This window comes from Globicephala melas, chromosome 2, assembly GCF_963455315.2.
Source record: "Globicephala melas chromosome 2, mGloMel1.2, whole genome shotgun sequence".
Lineage (NCBI taxonomy): Eukaryota > Metazoa > Chordata > Mammalia > Artiodactyla > Delphinidae > Globicephala > Globicephala melas.
The window spans coordinates 175,260,439-175,278,910 of NC_083315.2; the positions used below are offsets into that span (position 1 = coordinate 175,260,439).

The following is an 18,472-nucleotide window of genomic DNA, read 5'->3' on the forward strand; positions in this document are numbered from 1 at the left end:
AGTAAAACCTCCCATTTCTGCATCGAAGCTTCCTAGCCCAGCAGTCAGTCCTTCCTTGTGTCTGACTTAAATGCATCAAGCTGTATTTCAGTTGATCAACATTAGGGGATAAGTAATACAGCACAACACTGACTGTGTGGCTTCCAGCTCCACCGCTGACCACCACGCGACTGGAACTATCTGTGCCTCGATTTCCTCAGCTGTGAAAAGGGGATAATTAAGGAGTACCCATTTCACACGATTGATGAAATCAGTTAGTGCATGCGAAGCACTTAGAACAGAGCTTGGCACCTGTCGACAAGTGTCAGCTGTCATTACTCACGACAGCCAACAGGCGGCAGCAACCCAAGCGTCCATGGACAGATGAAAAGATAAACAATGAAACATTCTTCAAGCTTAAGAAGGAAGGACATTCTGACACATGCCACAACATGGATGAACCTTGATGACATTATGTGAAGTTACATAAGCCGGTTACCAAAGGACAGTTACCATCCTTTTGATTCCACTGATATGAGCTACTTAGAATAGTCAAGTTTATAGAGATGGAAAGTAGAATGGTGGGTGCCAGGCTAGTGGGAAGGTGACGAGGGGGAGTTAGCGTTTAATGAGTACGGAGCTTCAGTTTTGCAAAGTGAAAAAATTCTGGAGGTGGATGGTGGTGACGGTTGCATAACAATGTATGACATCATGCCACTGACCTATATATTTAAAATGGTCAAAATGGTACATTTGGTTATGTGTATTTTACCACAATTAAAAAAAAAAGTCATCTGTCATTTCCAAGCGGAGGGAAGGCACGTGTCCTGGGCCTCCCAAGCCCTGAGTTGCATGCAAGGAGCTGACTACAGCTCCTGGCCAGGTGCTGGCACACTTGACTTCCGGGCTGGCCTGAAGGGTCTACTGCCAGTCCGCTCCTGCGTGCTGCCCTCCCTGCCAGGTGGAACTGGCCTGCAGCCCCCCCACCCATCGCCTGGGGAGGTGGGGGATGGGAGAGCAGCTGGCCAGGGACCCTCTCAACAAGCAGCTGATGCTCATTTCCTGCTGAGGGTGGAATTCTTGGCTGGCCTTTGGCTCCTTCTGGAAGTGTGGTCTCCTGGGGACAGTCTCCTCATCTGTCAAGAGGGGGTTAGAATAGCTCCTGCCCTATGGGCCCCGCTGGCAGTCACACCCCTTGGCCCTCTATGCAGCCCTATTTTCAGAGGATTTCCCTTGAGTTGGGGGCTTCACGTATGTGACGCTTGACCCTCATGCCTGAACTCAGGGAAAGAAGTGCGTGGTGCAGCCACAGGAGGGGCGGGCAGCTTTTCCCACCCCCTAGCCGCAGCCTGGAGCTCAGTGAGGCCATGGAGAGGGACGCAGGTGTCATGGAAGCTGGGGACGAGGGTGGCTGCCCAGCATCTGCCCGGTGAAGCAGCCTTCCTGTCCCTGAAGACCAGGGTCTGGAGCTCTGAGGGGATGGTGGGGTCTTTGAGCCTGACACTGTCCCCTCCCCCCATTACCCAGAGCACTTTGGATTCTCCAGCAATTTTCCAATCTGTTTGGGGTTAGAAGAAGCAGCCTGGTGGGAAGGCATGGGGATTGTGCAATGAGGCCACAGCAGGCAGCCACGGAGGCACTGGGCCAGGACCCCTTGCTTCTTGCCCTTGTCACCCTGTCTGGCTGGATGAACTTGGGGGGAGGGGGGTTCTGGCCTTTAGTCTCCCCATCTATGCACTGGGAGCAGCTGGAATGACCCTCCAGCTGCTGGGGCACTGTGACCAGTTGGTTCAGATCTGAAAAATGTCACCCCTGAGGCTACAGGGAGAGAAGGGGTGGAGCCCTTCTTACTGCAGCCCCCCCTTCCCACCCCCCCTCCCCCCGAGGGACAGGATCGATGTCCAAGCCCAAAACTGGCCCTTCGCCACCATTCCTAACGGGGAAGAGGAAGTTCTCAGTGCCAAAGGGCACCCCCATCTCCCCGCTGCCTTGCCCACTTGGCCAGGCCTCCCAGGCTGCAGAGATCTGTGCCCAGTTCCCAGGGGGAGCAGGGAACCAGTGGGGAGGGGGAGGGGTGGCAAACAAAAGGGAGGGAGGAGCAGAGGCTCTATTAAGAAGCAAAAAGGAAGCTGGTGCCCAGGCGGGAAATTCCTGAGCCACAGGGTCCTTTCCAGAGGGCAGGAATTCCTAAGATGTGAAACGGGGAAGGGGTACTCTTCACCAGCACCCCTCCGGCCCTTTGACAGAAAAACAGGGCTTAGATAGGGAAACGGAGGCCCAGAAAGGGATGTGACCTGCTCAAGGCCACGCTGAGTGCGGACAAAGCTGGGCTGAGTGAGACTCAAGCCTGAGCTGTCGGGGTCTCCATCTGGTGCCTTTAGGAGCCTGTCCTGGCCCAGCGCCGGTCCCAGGAAGGGAAAGTGTTTCAGTGGGAGTCCTACAGGCCTGCGTGCGGGTTCCGACCACCGACCACCATTTACTGCCTGTGTGCCCTCGAGCAAGTCACTCACTTCCCCCCCCCCGGCCCCCACCCGGCACGCGGGCCTCTCACTGTTGTAGCCGCTCCCGTCGCGGAGCACAGGCTCCGGACGCGCAGGCTCAGCGGCCATGGCTCACGGGCCCAGCCGCTCCGCGGCATGTGGAATCTTCCCGGACCGGGGCACGAACCCGTGTCCCCTGCATCGGCAGGCGGACTCTCAACCACTGCGCCACCAGGGAAGCCAAGTCACTCACTCTGTGAGCCATTTCTCCGTTTTAAGCAAGACTCGATGGTGACAGCGTATGCAAGGCACCAGCACAGGTGCTTTGTCCATGGCTGACCAACCCCCGATCCCTTAGGGAAGCTCCTCCATGAAGGCGCCCTCCCATGGCTCTCTGCGGCCACAGTGATACCCAGAGTGGGAACACTCTCTCCAGAGGGGGTGATTCTCCGCGCGGCCAACCTCCGAGGGAGTCAGGTGGGACTGTCCCCAGCACCCCGCGGGGGTAAGGGGACTCCCCACAGTTGGGCTGAGCTGGGGTGGGTGCTGGATCAGTGACGCGCGAAAGTGGTCCCGAGCGCGGGGGCCCCTCCCAGCCAGCCAATCGGAAGCCGTCGTCGGACAACGGGTCAGCGCCAGACCCACTCTGTCCGCCTTGGGTGCCGGTCCCGCGCCCGACACAGTCTGGCGACGCTTGGCCAGCCCAGTCATCCCGTCCGGGCTGGTGGGAGGTCGTGACCCCTTCCCCCGCTCCCCTGCTAAGCAGGCCCCGCACCGCCTGGGGGGGCGCGCGACACCGGACACGTGGACACAGGCAGCCCCCGCCACGCTGTGCTTTGGCCTTCGCCCGTGGGTTTTCCGCGGAGGCGGCGGGCGGGGCGCGCGGGCCCAGCGGGGGCGGAGTCTGCGTCTATTTCAGGCGGCGCCCGGCTCAGCCCAGACAGCGGCGGCCCGGCCCGGACACAGTAAGTGACCTCCGCCCGCGGTGCGTCCGTCCCCAACCTCTCCGCGCGGCTGCCCGGCCGCCCCGACCCCGAGTCTCCGGCCCCATCCCACGAGGGAGCGGCCGGCGCGACGGAGGGGACCAATGGGGCAGGACGGAGCCCAGGTCTCTGGCAGCCCCTCTTCTAGGGAAACTGAGGCCCCCGGGCTGAGCTGCTGCGTCAGGGTGCAGAGGGTCCGGCTTAGATGCTCCCAGCGGAGGACTGCGTCCCGCAAAAAGCATCAGGGAGGGGCTGTGGGGAAAGGCGCCGGGTGTCCCTTCCTTTTGCGGTAGGAAGTGGGACCTATAAGCACGGAGGAGCTAGGCACAGGGGCCAGGGAGGCTTGGGTGGACCTCAGCCCTGACCCGGAAAGGAGGGTGAGGGTGTGTGTGCCTGAGGAGAAGCTGGGGGAGCTGGGAGGACCCGAGGGGTGCCACTGTTGGGCCACAGGCTGTGGCCACAGGGTATGACTCGGAGCACTCCCCTTCCTGTCTCAGTGTGCCCAGCCGCGAGCCTGGCCTTAAAGGATCCCTCTCCTGCCCTCTTCTGCTGTATCCGGGCGCCAGGATTAGCCTGACAGACACTGGGACACATGACGCAGACCCTTACTGAGGCCTGGCTAGGTGCCAGCATGTGTCTGAGTGGTTTTCTCACATCCTTTCAGCAGTACTGTGAGGTGGGGTCCTCATCCCCATTTCCCAGATGGGGAGACTAAGGCCTATGAAGGAAGGGTGAAGTCTGGTCCACACCCTAGTGGGTGGTACAGCTAAGCCCACAGTTGTTCTCTTTCTATTGCACCAGCTGCCTCAGAGTCCAGGCCTGGGACGTGGGCCAAGGGGGCTGCTGCAGGACCCTGAAGGGTGAGGAGAGTTTGTGCCACAGAGGCGAGGAGGCAGCGATGCCATGCGGGGACCTGCAGGAGCCAGGTCTGGAGGCTGGGTAGAGCCTAGCACGTGTGGGGACGAAGGAGGTGGGGGGCAGTGAGGACAGAAGTGAGGCCGGTGGGAGCACAGCGGGTCAGATGGCCCTCACCCTCACCCCAGCGGGGGGCAGAGGTGGGTCCTGGGGGCCCAGGGTGGCACTGAGCAGCCCCAGCCAGCCGGCCAGACCAGCTCCTGTGGGTGCCTGGCATGAAAATGGGATGGATTAGGAGGGAAGCTGGGGCAAGGGCTCTGCAGGGCAGAAATGCCCAGAGTACCCCCTGCTTGGTTCTGGAGTGGAACTCTCAGGCCACATGGCACAGGGAACGCAACGGAGATCCAGCAGGGTAGGACTCTGCCCAGGGTAGGACTCTGCCCAGGCACCTGCTGAAACCAGTGGGAGTGTGAGAAAGCCTGGCTTCCTGGCCACTGAGTGGCTCTGGTCAAGCCCGGGGGTTTGGGACGAGTCCTCGGGCGGATGCGAGAGGAGGCTGGGCCGATGGGGAGGCAGTAGGGGTTGTAGAAAGTCTGACAGGCCTAATCCCACCCCGCCTCCTGCCGCCTCAATTTCTCTCTCTGGATGATTGGATCACCCCATCTGCCTTGCAGGGCCGTTGCAGGGGCGAACTGAAGTCACTGTTTGTGTGAGTCATGACTTGGTGTGTTTACTCTCAGGTGGTGGGGCAGGCACTGTGGTTATGCATCACCCCCGTTACCAGGGAGGCCCAGCCCTGCCCCGCTCCCTCCTTTGGGGTCAGCCATGTTCCCCTCCACCGGTCCTGGCCTGGCTTTCACAATGGTCAAGGTGCTGGGGAGGGTGCTGCCCCTCTGAATGTGGCTGGCGAGGTGCTGGGGGCCACGAGGCAGGGGTGCCCGGAGCCAGGTGATCCGAGTTCCAAGCCCAGGCTGTTGACCATGGGGGCATTTTAAGCCCCTCTGAGCTAGCTGTGTGAGATGAGGAAAATAACACGCCTCCTGGAAGGGAGTGCGGAAGTGATGGGATGGGCACTCAGGAAGCGCCCAGAAAATGGAAGCTTTTGTGACGATGATGTCACCCCATTTGTGGAGCCGGGAAGCTTGGGTTTCCAGTCCCAGTTGCCAGTTGCCGTGTGACCTCAGACAGCCCTGTGCCTCACTGGGCCCCTTGTCCCTACGGACGTGGGAAAGACCCCCTCAAGCTTCAGGGGGCACTATGGTTTCTGTAGACTTGAGCCCCAAGGTCATACAGGGGTCAGGCCCTGCCTACCTTGTGGTCCCAGCCGGAGCAGCCGTGTTTCTGCTCAGAGCGCTCCTCTGTGACCCCAAAGCTGTACGAGTCAAGACAAGAACCGGCAAAATGGAGGACGGGGCTGGGGCTGGATTCCCGCCTCGGCCCAGCCGCTGGTGCTCTGTGACCTTTCTGGACCTCGGTTCTCGCTTGGCGCCGTGGGACGGAGGCCCGTGGTCTGCCTGCTCCCCTGGGGTCTCGTGGAATCCGGGTGGTTCTCATGCACTGCAGTCCCTTCTCCCTGCCCAGAGGGTGGGCTGTCAAGGAAGGATTTGCCTTCTGTCTGGAATATGCCTCCCAAGCCCAGCTTCCTCCCTGCCTCGGCAGTTCTCGGAGGGCCGGTGGGTCCTGAGGAACTGGTGTCCGGGGAGAGAGTTGAGTTGTTGGTGCCCATCTGGGCCAGGAGAATGCCAGAGCCTGGTGGTCATACGGGTGAAAACGCATCAACCTGGCTGTGTACCTGGGCCGGGGAGCCGGGAGCCAGGCCCATCCCCTGGTGACCGCTGAGCCTTTCATTCCCTCGCCTTGCCAACCCGCAGGCCCGAGCCGGCGTGATGCTGAAGACGATGACCTTACAAGGTTTTACGGGCCAGCAGCCTGCGCCAGGGGCCCTTGACTTGCCCCGAAGCCCCCAGAAGTTGCCCTTCACCTCGGAGGCAGAGTCAGAAGCCTCCATGTCCGAGGCCTCCTCCGAGGACCTGGTGCCACCCCTGGAGGCCGACGAAGCCCCAGATAGGGATGAAGGAGAGGCTGCGAAGAAGAAGAAGAAGTCGAAAGGCCTGGCCAACATGTTCAGCGTCTTCACCAAAGGGAGGAAGAAGAAGAGTCAGCCCAGCTCAGCAGAGACAGAGGGCGACTCTGAGTCCCAGTCCGGGCCGGCTGGCCGGCTGCCCACAGGTAGGCAGGGGCCCCAGGTCCCAGCCGGGCAGGGTCTGGGCAGGATCGGGGCTCACTGGAGTGGACGCCCCACTCACCCAGGACAGAGAGGGCAGGGAAGGTGGGCGCGGAGGTGTCTCCCTTGCCAGCTTCCCCTGCGCGCCCTGATCTCAGGGGCAGGGAGCGAGCGGAGGGGTCCTCGGTCCTGTCTGGGACGTCGACTCGCCCCTTCCGGCGCCTCACCTCACCTTTTGAGGTCTCGGCCCACGGGAGGTGACTGGTGGGTTTCGGGGCCCCGGGCCGCGCTAACGTCGGGTCCTGGCCGCAGTGGAGGAGCTCAAGGCCGACCTGGAGCACGGGCGGCTGGAGGCGGCGGGGCCGCTGCTGGCGCTGGAGCGGGAGCTGCAGGCGGCGATGGCGGCGGGCGGCGTGAGCGAGGAGGAGCTGCTGCGGCGCCAGAGCAAGGTGGAGGCGCTGTACGTGCTGCTGCGCGACCAGGTGCTCGGCCTGCTGCGCCGGCCGCTGGAGGCGGCGCCGGAGCGGCTGCGCCAGGCGCTGGCCGTGCTGGCCGAGCAGGAGCGCGAGGACCGCGCGGCGGCGGCGGCGGGGCCCGGGCCCTCGGCACTGGCGGCCACGCGGCCCCGGCGCTGGCTGCAGCTGTGGCGGCGCGGCGTGGCGCAGGCGGCCGAGGAGCGCCTGGGCCAGCGGCCGGCCGCGGCTGCCGAGGGCCGCACGGAGGCCGAGCGCGCCTTCCTGCACATGGGCCGCACCATGAAGGAGGACCTGGAGGCCGTGGTGGAGCGGCTGAAGCCGCTGTTCCCCGCCGAGTTCGCCGTGGTGGCGGCCTACGCCGAGAGCTACCACGAGCACTTCGCGGCGCAGCTGGCGGAGTTGGCGCAGTTCGAGCTGAGCGAACGCGACACCTACGTGCTGCTGGTCTGGGTGCAGAACCTCTACCCCAAGTAAGCGGCTGGGCAGCCGGGCGCCCCGGTGCTGGGCGGGGCCCCAGGGGCAGGGAGGCCGCTCTGCAGGGGCTGTCACCGCGTGCAGGGAGTTCCAGGTGGGAGAAGCACAGATGGGCTTGGACTCAAGGGGGCAGGGCCTGGGCTGGGTCTGCTTTGCACTTGGAGTCCTTAGTCTCTTGGGCCTCGGCCCCATTCCACAGTTGGGGAAACTGAGGCACAGAGAATGGCAGGGACTTCATCATTCACTCATGAGTTCCCAGTCTGGGGAGGGCATGAAGCAGCGCCCATCCAGAGCAGGAAGGGGTGTGGCAGGGGAGCCCGGAGGAGGGGGCCCTGACCTCGCCTGGGTCAGCCCAGGAAGCCAGCTCAGAAGAGACGGCGCAGACTTCTGCCTGCCACAGGAGTTTGCTGCTCTGGGGCAGCGCACAGTCTAATAGAAGTCAGGCAGGGCAGGAAAGAGGAGGACAGGTCAGTAAGAGGGAGGGTGGTGTTCCGGCAAAGGGAGTCATCTTCCAGGGCCTGAGGCTGAGCTGTGAAGCATTCTGGGAGCTGTGTGGAGCTGTCAGTGTTTGGATTATCCAGCGGGCCCCTGGGGGCACTCCCAGGCAGGACAGGGAGCAGGGGCAGGGTGGGGCCGCTGGGCCTGTTGGGAAGATCCCCATGGTGCAGGGTCACCCAGTGAGGCCACACAGAGCTGGGCTCTGGCCCCCGAGGCCTGGAGCCCCTCAGTTTGGAAGGCTTGCTCTGCCGGTGAAGGATACCTGGGTACCAGCCGGGTACCGCCTCAGGCATCCCCTCATTTCCCCAGACCTCTGGTCGTTCACATAAGCTGGGTGGGGAGAGACTTATACTGCAGCATGGAGATGACCAGGGCACGAGAGGCCAGGGGCTCCTATAGGGACTGGCCCCGGCACCCAGTGTAAAGCACAGGAAGCCTGGAGGTGTAGCCCGTGTGAGCAATGTCCAAGCATCTCGGGGACACATCTGGGTGGCCAGTGGTCTCGGTTGGTACTGGTGGGTCAGCCTCGCGGGGGCCGGAGGAAGGGCCGGTTGGGGAGTGGTGGGTGAGGAGTCGGCAGGGCATAGGGAAATTGGCACAGGGCAGGGGGTGCGGGAGAGTCAGGGCGGCTCTGAACCTGTTCCTTCTTGCTTGTCCTGACTCACCAGGAAGTGCCAGGCACTCACACTTCTCACCCTCAGCCTTCCTGTCCCAGTGACCCCAGGGGCTTTTAGCCTGGGACCCACTGGGGTCACTGCAGCAGGAAACTGAGGCCAGCCGGGCATGGAGCCCCGAGGGGGGGAGTCCAGGGGGGCTCCGTGGAGGCCTGTGTGGCCAGAAGTGCGGGGAGCAAAGGGGCACAGCGCATCCAGGCTGGGGGAGGGGCAGAGAGGGCCATTCTTGAGCCTCCAGGCGGACCAAGGTCCCTGAGGAAGTCCCAGGGCTGGGCAGTCCCCAGGGGGCTCTGGGACCCAACAGAGGTCCACAGGGATGGGTGGATCTGCCTCCTCAGAGCAGTTCAGGGTGGTGCGGGAACAGCCCTTCCTGCTTGGACTGGCCCACCTCTGGGGACAGCAGACCCGGCTCGGGGGGCGGGGGGAAGAGGGCACAGGGCTAGTGGGTGCCCAAGGCCAGCAGGGCTGGAGTGTGGTGGGGGATGGGTGAGAAGGAGGCAGAGGGTAAGGAGCTGTATCCTGTCTGTGTGAGAGCGGGGAGCCCTTAGAGCCGGGAGATCAGACCTGAGAGGTGGTACTGCCTGTTGGGTGGAGGAGGGATTGTTGGAGGTGAGGGCAGAAGCGGGGAGCCAGGGAGGGGGGTCCTGCAGTGAGCCAGGCGAGAGGGCGGTGGCTGGGCAGGGGGGTGCCTCTAGCCGGGTAGCTTGCGGCTCATCAGTTTCGGGGCGGTATTTCGGAGCAGAAGCAGATGGGGGTGAGAGAGTAAAGGAGGCACGACGGTTCCAGGGTTGGGGGCCTGGATCAGGCTGAGCAGGTGCAGGGCCCACCGCATGAGGTGGGGAAGCAGGGATGGGGTTCGGTGGAGGCAGGCAGCTGAGCTCTGGGCCTGCCAGAGGCTGCGGCCGAGGAGAGCTGAGCTCTGGGCCTGCCAGAGGCTGAGGCCAGGAGAGCTGAGCTCTGGGCCTGCCAGAGGCTGAGGCCGAGGAGGAGGGCTCTTGCTGGACGGGTGGCGTGAGCTTTCCTCATGCCAGCCCCCTCTGCCCACAGTGACGTCATCAACAGCCCCAAGCTGGCAGGCGAGCTGCAAGGAGTCGGGCTTGGGAGCCTCCTGTCCCCCAAGCAGATCCGGCTGCTGGAGGCCACGTTCCTCTCCAATCAGGTGGTGAGTCCAGCGCCAGCGCCAGGGCCGGGGCAAAGGAGGGGCGGGAAGGAAGCGGAGGGGCGGCCGGGGCAGACAGGACGTGGCAGGGAGCCTGACAGGCACGTCCACGTGGGCTTCGCGCTCCCCTGACCAGCCCCCCCTCCCCCAAGGCCAGTGTGAAGGAGCTGACGGCCCGTGCCCTGGAGCTGGAGTCACAGCGCTGGACCCAGGATGTGGCTCCGCAGAGGCTGGATGGCCGCTGCCACAGTGAGCTGGCCATTGACATCATCCAGGTAGCACGGCTGCCCCTCGTGCACGAGCGCACATCCTTGCGTGCAAACACACGCTCGCCCCTGAGCACAGTCCCTCTTTTCCATGTCTTACCGACCCCCGCACCCGCCCCAGCCCCAGCCCTAGACTGGGTGGGCCCCTGCTCAGTTCACCTCACCCCTGCAGATCATCTCCCAGGGCCAGGCCAAGGCCGAGAGCATCACCCTTGACCTGGGCGCGCAGATGAAGCACTTGCTGCTGGTGGAGCTGGCTGCGTTCCTCAACAGGTGGGTGACGGCCTGTGCGCGCGCAGGAAGGGTCCCTGCGGCCACCCCTTTCAGCGCCCCGCCCCGCCCTCGTGCCCCAGGTGGGGATCCAAGCTAGATCAGTGCCCATCCCTGCTCCTCGGGGGTCTGTCATTCTGAGCAGGCGTCCTCATCCCCCTGTACCACCCACCTGGGTGCTGAGAGCCTCAGGTAATCTGACCACCTGCTCTCGGCAAAGCTCCCAGCAGAGCAGCCCCCAGCTGCAAAGAAGATGCCCAGTGAGGGACTGAGACACTGGCCTCCCCATCCGGGCACGCTCCAGTCTGCACCCTCACGGTTCTCTTGGCTAGCTCCCTCCGCCTCCTCTGAGGACCCCTGCATGGCCCAGGCCTCCAGTCTTCCAGCTCTAGAGGGGGCCTGGGGGAAGGAGGGAGGCAGCAGAGCGGGGTGGACACCCTCTTCAGGAGCTCTGCAGGGGCCCTGGCCTCACTGGCCTGAGCACGTGAAGCCAGTTACAGGATGCTTCGGGGCTAGGGGCCCCTCCCTGTGCTGCAGGGAGCCCACATGTAAACCCAGGGAGGCTGCTCCTGTCCCGGTGTTTGTGCTGGTCCCGCATGTTCCCTTTCGGGTTTCACCAGCTACCAGCGTTCCTTTGATGAATTTCTGGAGAGGAGCAAACAGCTGAGAAATTACAGGGCCAATGTCATCGCCAACATCAACAACTGCCTCTCCTTCCGGTGAGGGCACTGGGTGGGGTTTGTGGGAGCCGGCATCACTGGGGCTGCCTGCCTGTGAGAGAGAGAGAGAGAGAGAGAGAGGGTAACTGGGAGGCGGCTGGGAGGTGCCCGGGATGGGGGGGGAGGGACAGCTTCAGCAGAGATGTTGAATTAAAACGAGCAGGTCCGTAAGGAAATGCCAGGGCCTGTGGCGGCGGCAGCAGTGAACATTTATCTAGTGCTGGGGGGTCAAGCACTCGCGCAACTGATTTACTTTATTTTATTTTACCCTTATGACAACCCTGTTAGGTAGGTACAGTGATCACGTCCATTAAGCAGATGAGCAAAGTGAGGTGCTGTGGAGAGGCCCTCAGTTAGAAGAGGATGTGGTGTTACGTGTGTGCTGGGAGTGGGAAGGCTGGGCCCTGCTTCGGCAGCATGGGTGGGATGATGTGGACTTGCTCCCATGGGGAGTGGGGAGCCAGGGAGGGTTCTAGAGGAATGGTTTAGGAAGATTAGCCTCAGGCTCACTGGCTCTCTGGGCAGGACTGGTGTGATCTCCCTGCCTCCCCTGTCCTTCCAGGATGTTCGTGGACCAGAAGTGGCAGACACCACAGGACATCCCGAGCCACCTGCTGAGCCCCCTAGATGAGCTCAAGAGTCATGGCGTTGATACCCTGCTCCAGAGCCTGTTTGGGGCCCTGAAGGTAGCTGGAACCTCCCGCCGTGTGTCACATGCTGAGTCCGGTGCTGGGGGAGGGCGGGGAGGGCCTGGGAGGGGGCTGGGCAGGGAGGGTGGCAGAAGCGAAGAGCTGGCACGTGGAAGGGGTGGTGTGAGACCAGGTGAGGGGGCCGTGGCGGGCCCTTGACCTCACTCCCAACCCTTCAGCCCCGGGGCTTGGCCTCAGAGGGCCGCCCAGGGCCCTCGGGTACAGACAGGAAGCTTCAATGCCCGTCCCCCGCTTAGACGCCCCAGACCCTCCTGCCCAGGCCCTGTCCCCGTGCCTAACTCCCAGCTGTGATGCTCAGAGCCTTTGGCAGCCGTCACCACGTCTGCTGTGGGCCAAGAAATCCACAGAAACACTTCAGCGCCTTTAGCAGAGGATGAGGCAGGGGTCCCAGGAAACGAGGAGGAGGGACTCCCTGCCTGCCCTCCATGGGAACCCGCCCTGGCCTCAGTGCCCAGCAGCTGTGGGTGACCAGGCGGTGACCCTGGATGACTTGGCTGGCTCCTCACAGGCCCAGCCAAGCACAAGGCTTTGTTTATGCAGGAATTTATTTATTTAAGGAGGGCGGCTAGTGGAAAAGGCCTCAGGGCAGGCAGATGGCAGCTGGTCGGCCTCTGAGAAGGGTGTGCAGACCACGCCTCCAGTCCCTGCCTGTGAGCAGGGCCCGAGCGCTCCCTGGCTTCCCTGGGAGTCCTTAACGTCCCCGGCCCCTGTCCTGGGCCCCGTGTGTCTGTGTGTGTCTGTGTGTGCATGTCTCTGCAGCTGGCCCTTCCTCTGCAGGCCGTGGCCAGACATCCTGCTTCTCTCCTTTCACAGCCGCTGTTCAAGAGGTTCACACAGACCCGCTGGGCGGCCCCCGCGCAGACCCTGGAGGAAATTATCTCCGTGGTGGGCGAGAGGCTGCCCGAGTTCTCTGAACTGCAGGACTGTTTCCGAGAGGTAAGGGGGTGCTGAGCTGGTGGCAGGAGCCGGAGGGGGGGGTCTGGACATGCGCGCGCGCGCGCACACACACAGACGCGCTCCTTTGCTCTGGCATCCGCCCCTCCCTGGACCCGGGCTTCGAAGCCTCGAGGGAGGTGGTGAGTTTCCTGTGTGTTGGCTCACATGACCCTGCCCACTCGCCCACCCAGGAGCTCATGGAGGTTGTACACCTGCACCTGGTGAAAGAGTACATCGTCCGCCTCAGCAAGCGGCGCCTGGTCCTCAAGACGGCAGAGCAGCAGCAGCAGCTGGCGGGGCACATCCTGGCCAACGCTGAGCTCATCCAGCGCTTCTGCACTCAGAACGTAAGCCCCCACCCGCCCCTCCCAGCTCCCACTCCCATAGGCTGCCCTCCCGCTCCAAGCTCTTCACGGGCCAGGACAGCCCCTCTGGGCCTCTCCAAACCCAATCAGGTCGGACCTGAGCCTCTCTGGGCCCCTGGGTGGCCTCCGGGGCAGGGACAGCCTCCCTCCAACCAGGCCTGTGCCTGCAGGGCTCCCCGGCAACCTGGCTGCATCGTGCCCTCCCCATGCTCGCAGAGATTATTCGCCTGCAAGACCCCAGCGCCATCAAGATCGAGGTGGCCACGTGTGCCGCCTGGTACCCTGACTTCAGGTGAGAGCAAGGCACCAGAGGACCTGGGCAGGTAGCATGGCCCTGATGTACCCGGCTGTGGTCAGGGCCTGGTGGAGCCAGAATGAGTCCCTCCAGGGTGGGTAGAGCTCAGGTACCGGCCACCGTGATGCAGTCCCTTTGCTGAGTGCTGTGTACCGGCCACCATGCCCAGATCTTTACAGTGGCTGTTCACTCAGTCCTTACTGCCACCCTGTGAAGCTGACACTCTTCATCCCCATTTACAGATGAGACCTGGGGAGCTTAAGGAATGTGTCCAGGGTAACACAGCTAGTCAGTGGTAGAGCTAAGACGACAAAGCCAGGGGGTCTGGCTCCACAGCCCAGATTCTTAGCCTTTATGATACTGCCCCTCAGAGGGGAAACGGAGATCAGAGAGACCAGGGACCTGCTGGAGGCCATGGCAAGTCAGTAGTGAAGCTGGGGTCCACCACTCAGCCTAGGGGCCCTCAGGGGCGCGACCTGTGCCCTGGGTCCTAGTACCCCTGTTCCGGAGTGGAGGCTTAGCCCCTGGCTGCCTGAGGATCTGGTGAGTCAGGGAAATTGATTCTGTGGGCTGAGTCCTCTAATGCTGTCGGACTGTTCCAGTTATGGGATATGAGTTGGACTGTCCCGGCGTAGCCTAGTCCAGCCACTGGCTGACCCACTCCACCTACTCACCTACCCATCCCCTCACTTACACACTCACCCATCCATCTCCCCACTCATACAAGCACCTAGTTACCCACCTGCTCCCCCATCTTCTATCCATCCATCTGATGACCCGCCCATCGACTCATCTGTCCATCCGTTGACCCATCCACCCATCCACCCACCTATTCATCCACCCTTCCACCCATCCACCCTTCCACCCATCCACCTATCCATCTATCCACCTATCCACCTATCCATTCATCCACTGATCTATCCATCCATCCATCCACCCATCCACCCTTCCACCCATCCACCTATCCATCTATCCACCTATCCATCTATCCACCTATCCATTCATCCACTGATCTATCCATCCATCCATCCACCCATCCACCCATTCTACCAACAGTTACGGAGTGGTCTCCTACTAGGTACTGGTCTCCTTAGGCTCTGTTTTTGGCACCAGGATGCAATGAAGTACAAGACGGACAAGGTCTTCGTTCTCCCTCATGTTACTTACAGTCTGTTTAAGGTTAGCAACGATGAGGCGATCAGGCAAAGGAGTTCAATCGCGAGTGTTAAAGATTGTTTAACCAAGGTTGTGAACGACAGGAGGTGCTGACTTTAGAGATGGGAAAGCCTCTCAGGGGAGGTGACATTTTAGCTGAGAGCTAAAGGGTGAGACGAAGCGGGTTAGCTCAAGAGCACGGGGAAGAGCACTCCAGGACGGACAGCCAGTGCAAAGGCCCCGGGTGGGCAGGAGCTTGGCGCACTCTGGAGACGCACGGTGGCCAGCGCCGCTGGAGCTCAGCGGGCAAAGGAGCGGGTGTGGGGGGTGCTACTCGTGGGCAGGGGCTTGGCTGCAGTGTCCTGTGGCTCCGCCCGGAGTCTGGGGAGCTGGGAGGGGGTGTGAGCAGGGGTGTTGGCGAGCGGGCTGGACTGACAGCATACTCTCTTTGCCAGCAAAGGCCACCTGAGTGCCATCCTGGCCATCAAGGGGAACCTGACCAACAGTGAATCCAGGGGCATCCGGAGCATCCTGGACATCCACACGGGGGCGCGCGAGCCCTCCAAGTCCCTGTTTTCGCTTGTAAAGGTTGGTTAGCTGCTTCCGCGGCCTGACCTGCTTGTGAGCTCATGGCGAACAGCGGATGCCGCCCCGTTCGGGGGCCGTTCAGACCAGCACCGGCTTCACAGCCCCGCACGGCCTCTCACGGACGTCCTGCCTTCTGCTGCTGCTTCTGACCAGCCCTGGCCTAGGCGCAGGTCCCTGGGCCGCGGGAACTGGACAGGCCCTGGCTTGTTCACCCCTCCCGTGGCAGGGGCGGGGAGCTGTGGGGACCCAAGGAGGCCACACATGAGAAGCTCCCTGTAGATGACAGGGGATCTTGCACGCTCTGAAGGAGGGGCCGGTGGGGGAGTGGCCAGGGGACGGAGCTCCAGGGTCACCGCCTGTCTGTGGGGTCCTTCCACAGGCTGCCTCCGGATTGCCCTCCTCAGCCTGGGTCTTGGCGCCTCCCCAGCTCCTGGGCGGCGGCCTGAGCCTCACCCCTCCTGCCTCCTCTGGTCCAGGGCTGTGCTGAGCTGGGCTCCGCCAGGGTGTGGAATGGAGGGCAGAACTGGAGGGAGAAAAGGGAAAGAGGAGCTCTCATCTGGGACCTGGAAAAGGGGCCTGTGGGGTCCCATGGCAAGCTGGGGGCAGAGCTGGCATTGGGGCCCCTGCAGCTCAGCCCCTGACCCTTCTCTGCTTCCCCACGGGCTTCCCCTGAGGATGGGTCCGGGAGGGGCAAGGACCTCCTGGGTTTTCTCGGCCTCCGCCTTCCCCCCCACGGAGACAGGCCCAGGGGTGCCTCCGCAGGTCCTCCCCGGAAGTCAGGCTGAGGTTTGGGCAGGGCAAGCTTGACCTCTGACTCCTCGGCCTCTGGATTAGTTTCCTATTGCCACTTCAGCAAACTTCCACAAGCTTAGTAGTTTAAAATGAGAACTCTCTTTCGGTTGTGGAGGTCAGAAGTCTGACATGGGCCTAGTGGGCTAAAGCCAAGGTGTCAGCCGGGCTGGTTCTGTCTGGATGCTCCGGAGGGCCATTTCCTTGCCTTTTCTAGTTTTTAGAGGCCGGCCTCCCCTGTTTCTTGGCTAGTGGCCCCCTTCTATCTCCAAAGCCAGCAACGGCCGGTCGATCTCTTTTTCACATCTCAGCACCCCTCTCCTGCCTCCATCTTCCTTCCTTAAGGACCCCAGTGATGACCTTTGACCCACCCAGACAATGACCTTTGACCTACCCAGACAATCCAGGATCCTCTTCTGATGTCAAGTTCAGCCGATGAGCAACCTTAATTCCACCTGACCCCTTAACTCCTCTTTGCCTTGGAACCTGACGTAGTCGCAGTTCCAGGGATGTGGACGTGGGCATCTTTGGAGGGGGGTATTATTTTGCCCACCTCAGCCTCCACCCATCCCCTGCCCTGTGGGGTGCCTTGTCCTATCCCAGGAAAACATGGGTTCAGTTACCCTCCTCGGCCTCTGCTTACCCCAGAGGCTCTCGGCAGTCAGACGTAGGCAGAACTCCACCTCACCTGCGCCGCTGGGCACACCGTGACGGGGTTTGCAGCCAGCTCTCGGGTTTGTGCTCCCTCTTTCCAGGTACTGTGGCCAGAAACTGGCCCGTGTAAGTGGTGCACAAAGGCCTTTGTACATTTGTAGGAGTTAGCATGTTTGATGTTATTATTATTATTTTTGATAGTATTGCTTTTGTATGTGTTTTTCTATAACATGATCTTAGTTTTTATAGCTTGATATAAAGCTGATTTCAAAAGTGGCTGTGGAGTGATTTATTTTGGGAGCAAGGATGGGCCATCAGTGGCTTTCTCAGCCTCTTGGGGTCTGGCAGACCCTGTGCCCCCAGTTTCTGTGTCAAATCCCCAATGAGTCCGGCCCCCCAGCGCCTCCTACCCGCTTCTTACCTGTGAGCGTGAGTTTTGGGAGGGTCTGCTGTGGGGCAAGGCCCATCACTTCGCCCTTCAGTTTCCTCACCTGTAAAGGGTGGTCATGACCCTATCCATCCCCCGCACTGTCCTTTACTGAGGAAGGGGAGGCGGGGCCTCCGGACAATCCTTTCAGCTCCACGCATAGGGCCAGTGGGAACTGACTCTCATATTTCTGGAATTGACCTTGAAGGCTACAGCTGTGAACAGAGCTGACCCCAGCTGTCCTCTACATCCCCATCCTGGCCCAGGATTGGGGGAAGGGCAGAGTCCCTGGGAGGGAAAGGGGAACCTGGGTGAACACATTCCACAGAGCTGAGGGGGCCGCCCAAGGGAGCCAAGGGTGAGTGGAGTCTGGAGTCTGGCAAGAAAGGCCTGGATGGGGAGGGAAGGTCCTTTCAGATGAGATGGGGGTGGGATGGATCCACCAAGCAGTGTTGTGCAAGGAGGGGAGGGGAGGGGACAGTGGCGACTGGGGACGCCCTGCGTTTGGGCTCCGAGTGCGGGGTCCTGGGCGCGTTGAGCCTGCAGTGCGGGGTGGGAGTGGCCGCGGGTTTCCCCTGGCTCCTCCCGCAGAATCCGGGGTGAGAGATAAGAGGGAAGGGGTTGCACAGGGGGACGTGAAAGGAGCTGAGGACCAGATGGAAAGTTTTAGATCAATCCGGGCAGACATTAATGGACCAAAGAGGATGGATTTGGACTCAAAAGTGCTGGGGTGCTGAGACCCCCAGTCTCACAGCAGCGGGGTGGGCCGGGGTCCGAGGAGAATAGAGGCAGCCGGAGGCAGGCACCCTGGGGTGGGGTTGGGGGGGCAGGGCCAGGTCAACTCCTGCTGGACCCAGCGCAGGAAGGGCCACCCCCGGCGGGGCAGGCGAAGGGCAATGAGAAGAGGACGTGGCCGTCGCAGTTAGGGACACCTTGCTGTTCCTGTAGGAGGGGTAGAGGTGTACAGAGTTCCCGTCAGGGCCGCCAGCTCAGGCCACCTACTTCAGTAACTTCCCGGTCACCGCAGGAAAATTCCTTTCAGGGAAGGATTTGCCCCAGAGTTGGGGAGTGAGTGACTGGGCAGAGGGGACAGAGGGCAGAGCCTGGGCAGGGGCCCCAAGACCCGGCTCCCCATCCAGGCTCCTGTGAACTGGAAGGGAGGCCGTGGTGGATGGTGGGACAAGCATGGCTGGGACCCTCCAGCCCTCGCCCCATCCCTGCTGGGGGCCGGGGGAGAGCTGGCCCGGGCCCTCCCTGAAGGGCTCACATTCCTGGGAGGCCCGGGAAGAACAGGGAGCAAGTAAGTAAACAGTCCAGGCCCAAGTGCAGGGGGAGATGGGGAGGGGGTGATGCCGCAGTTACGGGCGGAGGGCCAGCTCTCGCTGTGGCCACGGGGAGTGCTCACTGAGGAGGGGACCATGCGTGGTGACCCATTTGCACAGACGGGAAAGGGGCGGGACGTGGACAGCCTGGCCACGCCAGGAGGTGGGAACTGG

The 18,472-nt window shown here is 62.2% G+C and overlaps 1 protein-coding gene across 3 annotated transcripts; it reads left to right on the top strand.

The window, feature by feature from the left end:
- The first annotated feature begins 3,367 nt into the window (after window positions 1–3,367).
- TNFAIP2 (TNF alpha induced protein 2) lies at window positions 3,368–16,825 on the top strand. 3 transcript variants are annotated; one of them, XM_030883293.2, is made up of 12 exons: window positions 3,368–3,424; window positions 6,169–6,526; window positions 6,834–7,467; window positions 9,691–9,805; window positions 9,955–10,077; window positions 10,241–10,341; window positions 10,959–11,057; window positions 11,620–11,743; window positions 12,545–12,703; window positions 12,895–13,050; window positions 13,239–13,360; window positions 14,974–16,825. In XM_030883293.2, the coding sequence occupies exons 2-12, from the start codon at window positions 6,184–6,186 to the stop codon at window positions 15,113–15,115; spliced, it is 2,118 nt and encodes a 705-aa protein (XP_030739153.1). In that variant the 5' UTR covers window positions 3,368–3,424; window positions 6,169–6,183; the 3' UTR covers window positions 15,116–16,825. The 3 variants fall into 3 exon arrangements, with proteins under 3 accessions (XP_030739153.1, XP_060149654.1, XP_030739152.1); XM_060293671.1 differs by lacking the exon at window positions 3,368–3,424 and adding an exon at window positions 3,452–3,567 and having other exon boundaries at window positions 12,581–12,703; XM_030883292.2 differs by lacking the exon at window positions 3,368–3,424 and adding an exon at window positions 4,303–4,368.
- Window positions 16,826–18,472: the final 1,647 nt, after the last annotated feature.

What these genes read in the sequence shown, in the direction of transcription:
- TNFAIP2 (XM_030883293.2), top strand. Translation starts at nt 6,184, where the DNA reads ATGCTGAAGACGATGACCTTACAAGGTTTTACGGGCCAGCAGCCTGCG. An exon ending in CTGGCTGCGTTCCTCAACAG is followed by an intron (nt 10,342 to 10,958) that starts GTGGGTGACGGC and finishes GGGTTTCACCAG; the next exon opens with CTACCAGCGTTCCTTTGATG. An exon ending in GCCTGGTACCCTGACTTCAG is followed by an intron (nt 13,361 to 14,973) that starts GTGAGAGCAAGG and finishes TCTCTTTGCCAG; the next exon opens with CAAAGGCCACCTGAGTGCCA.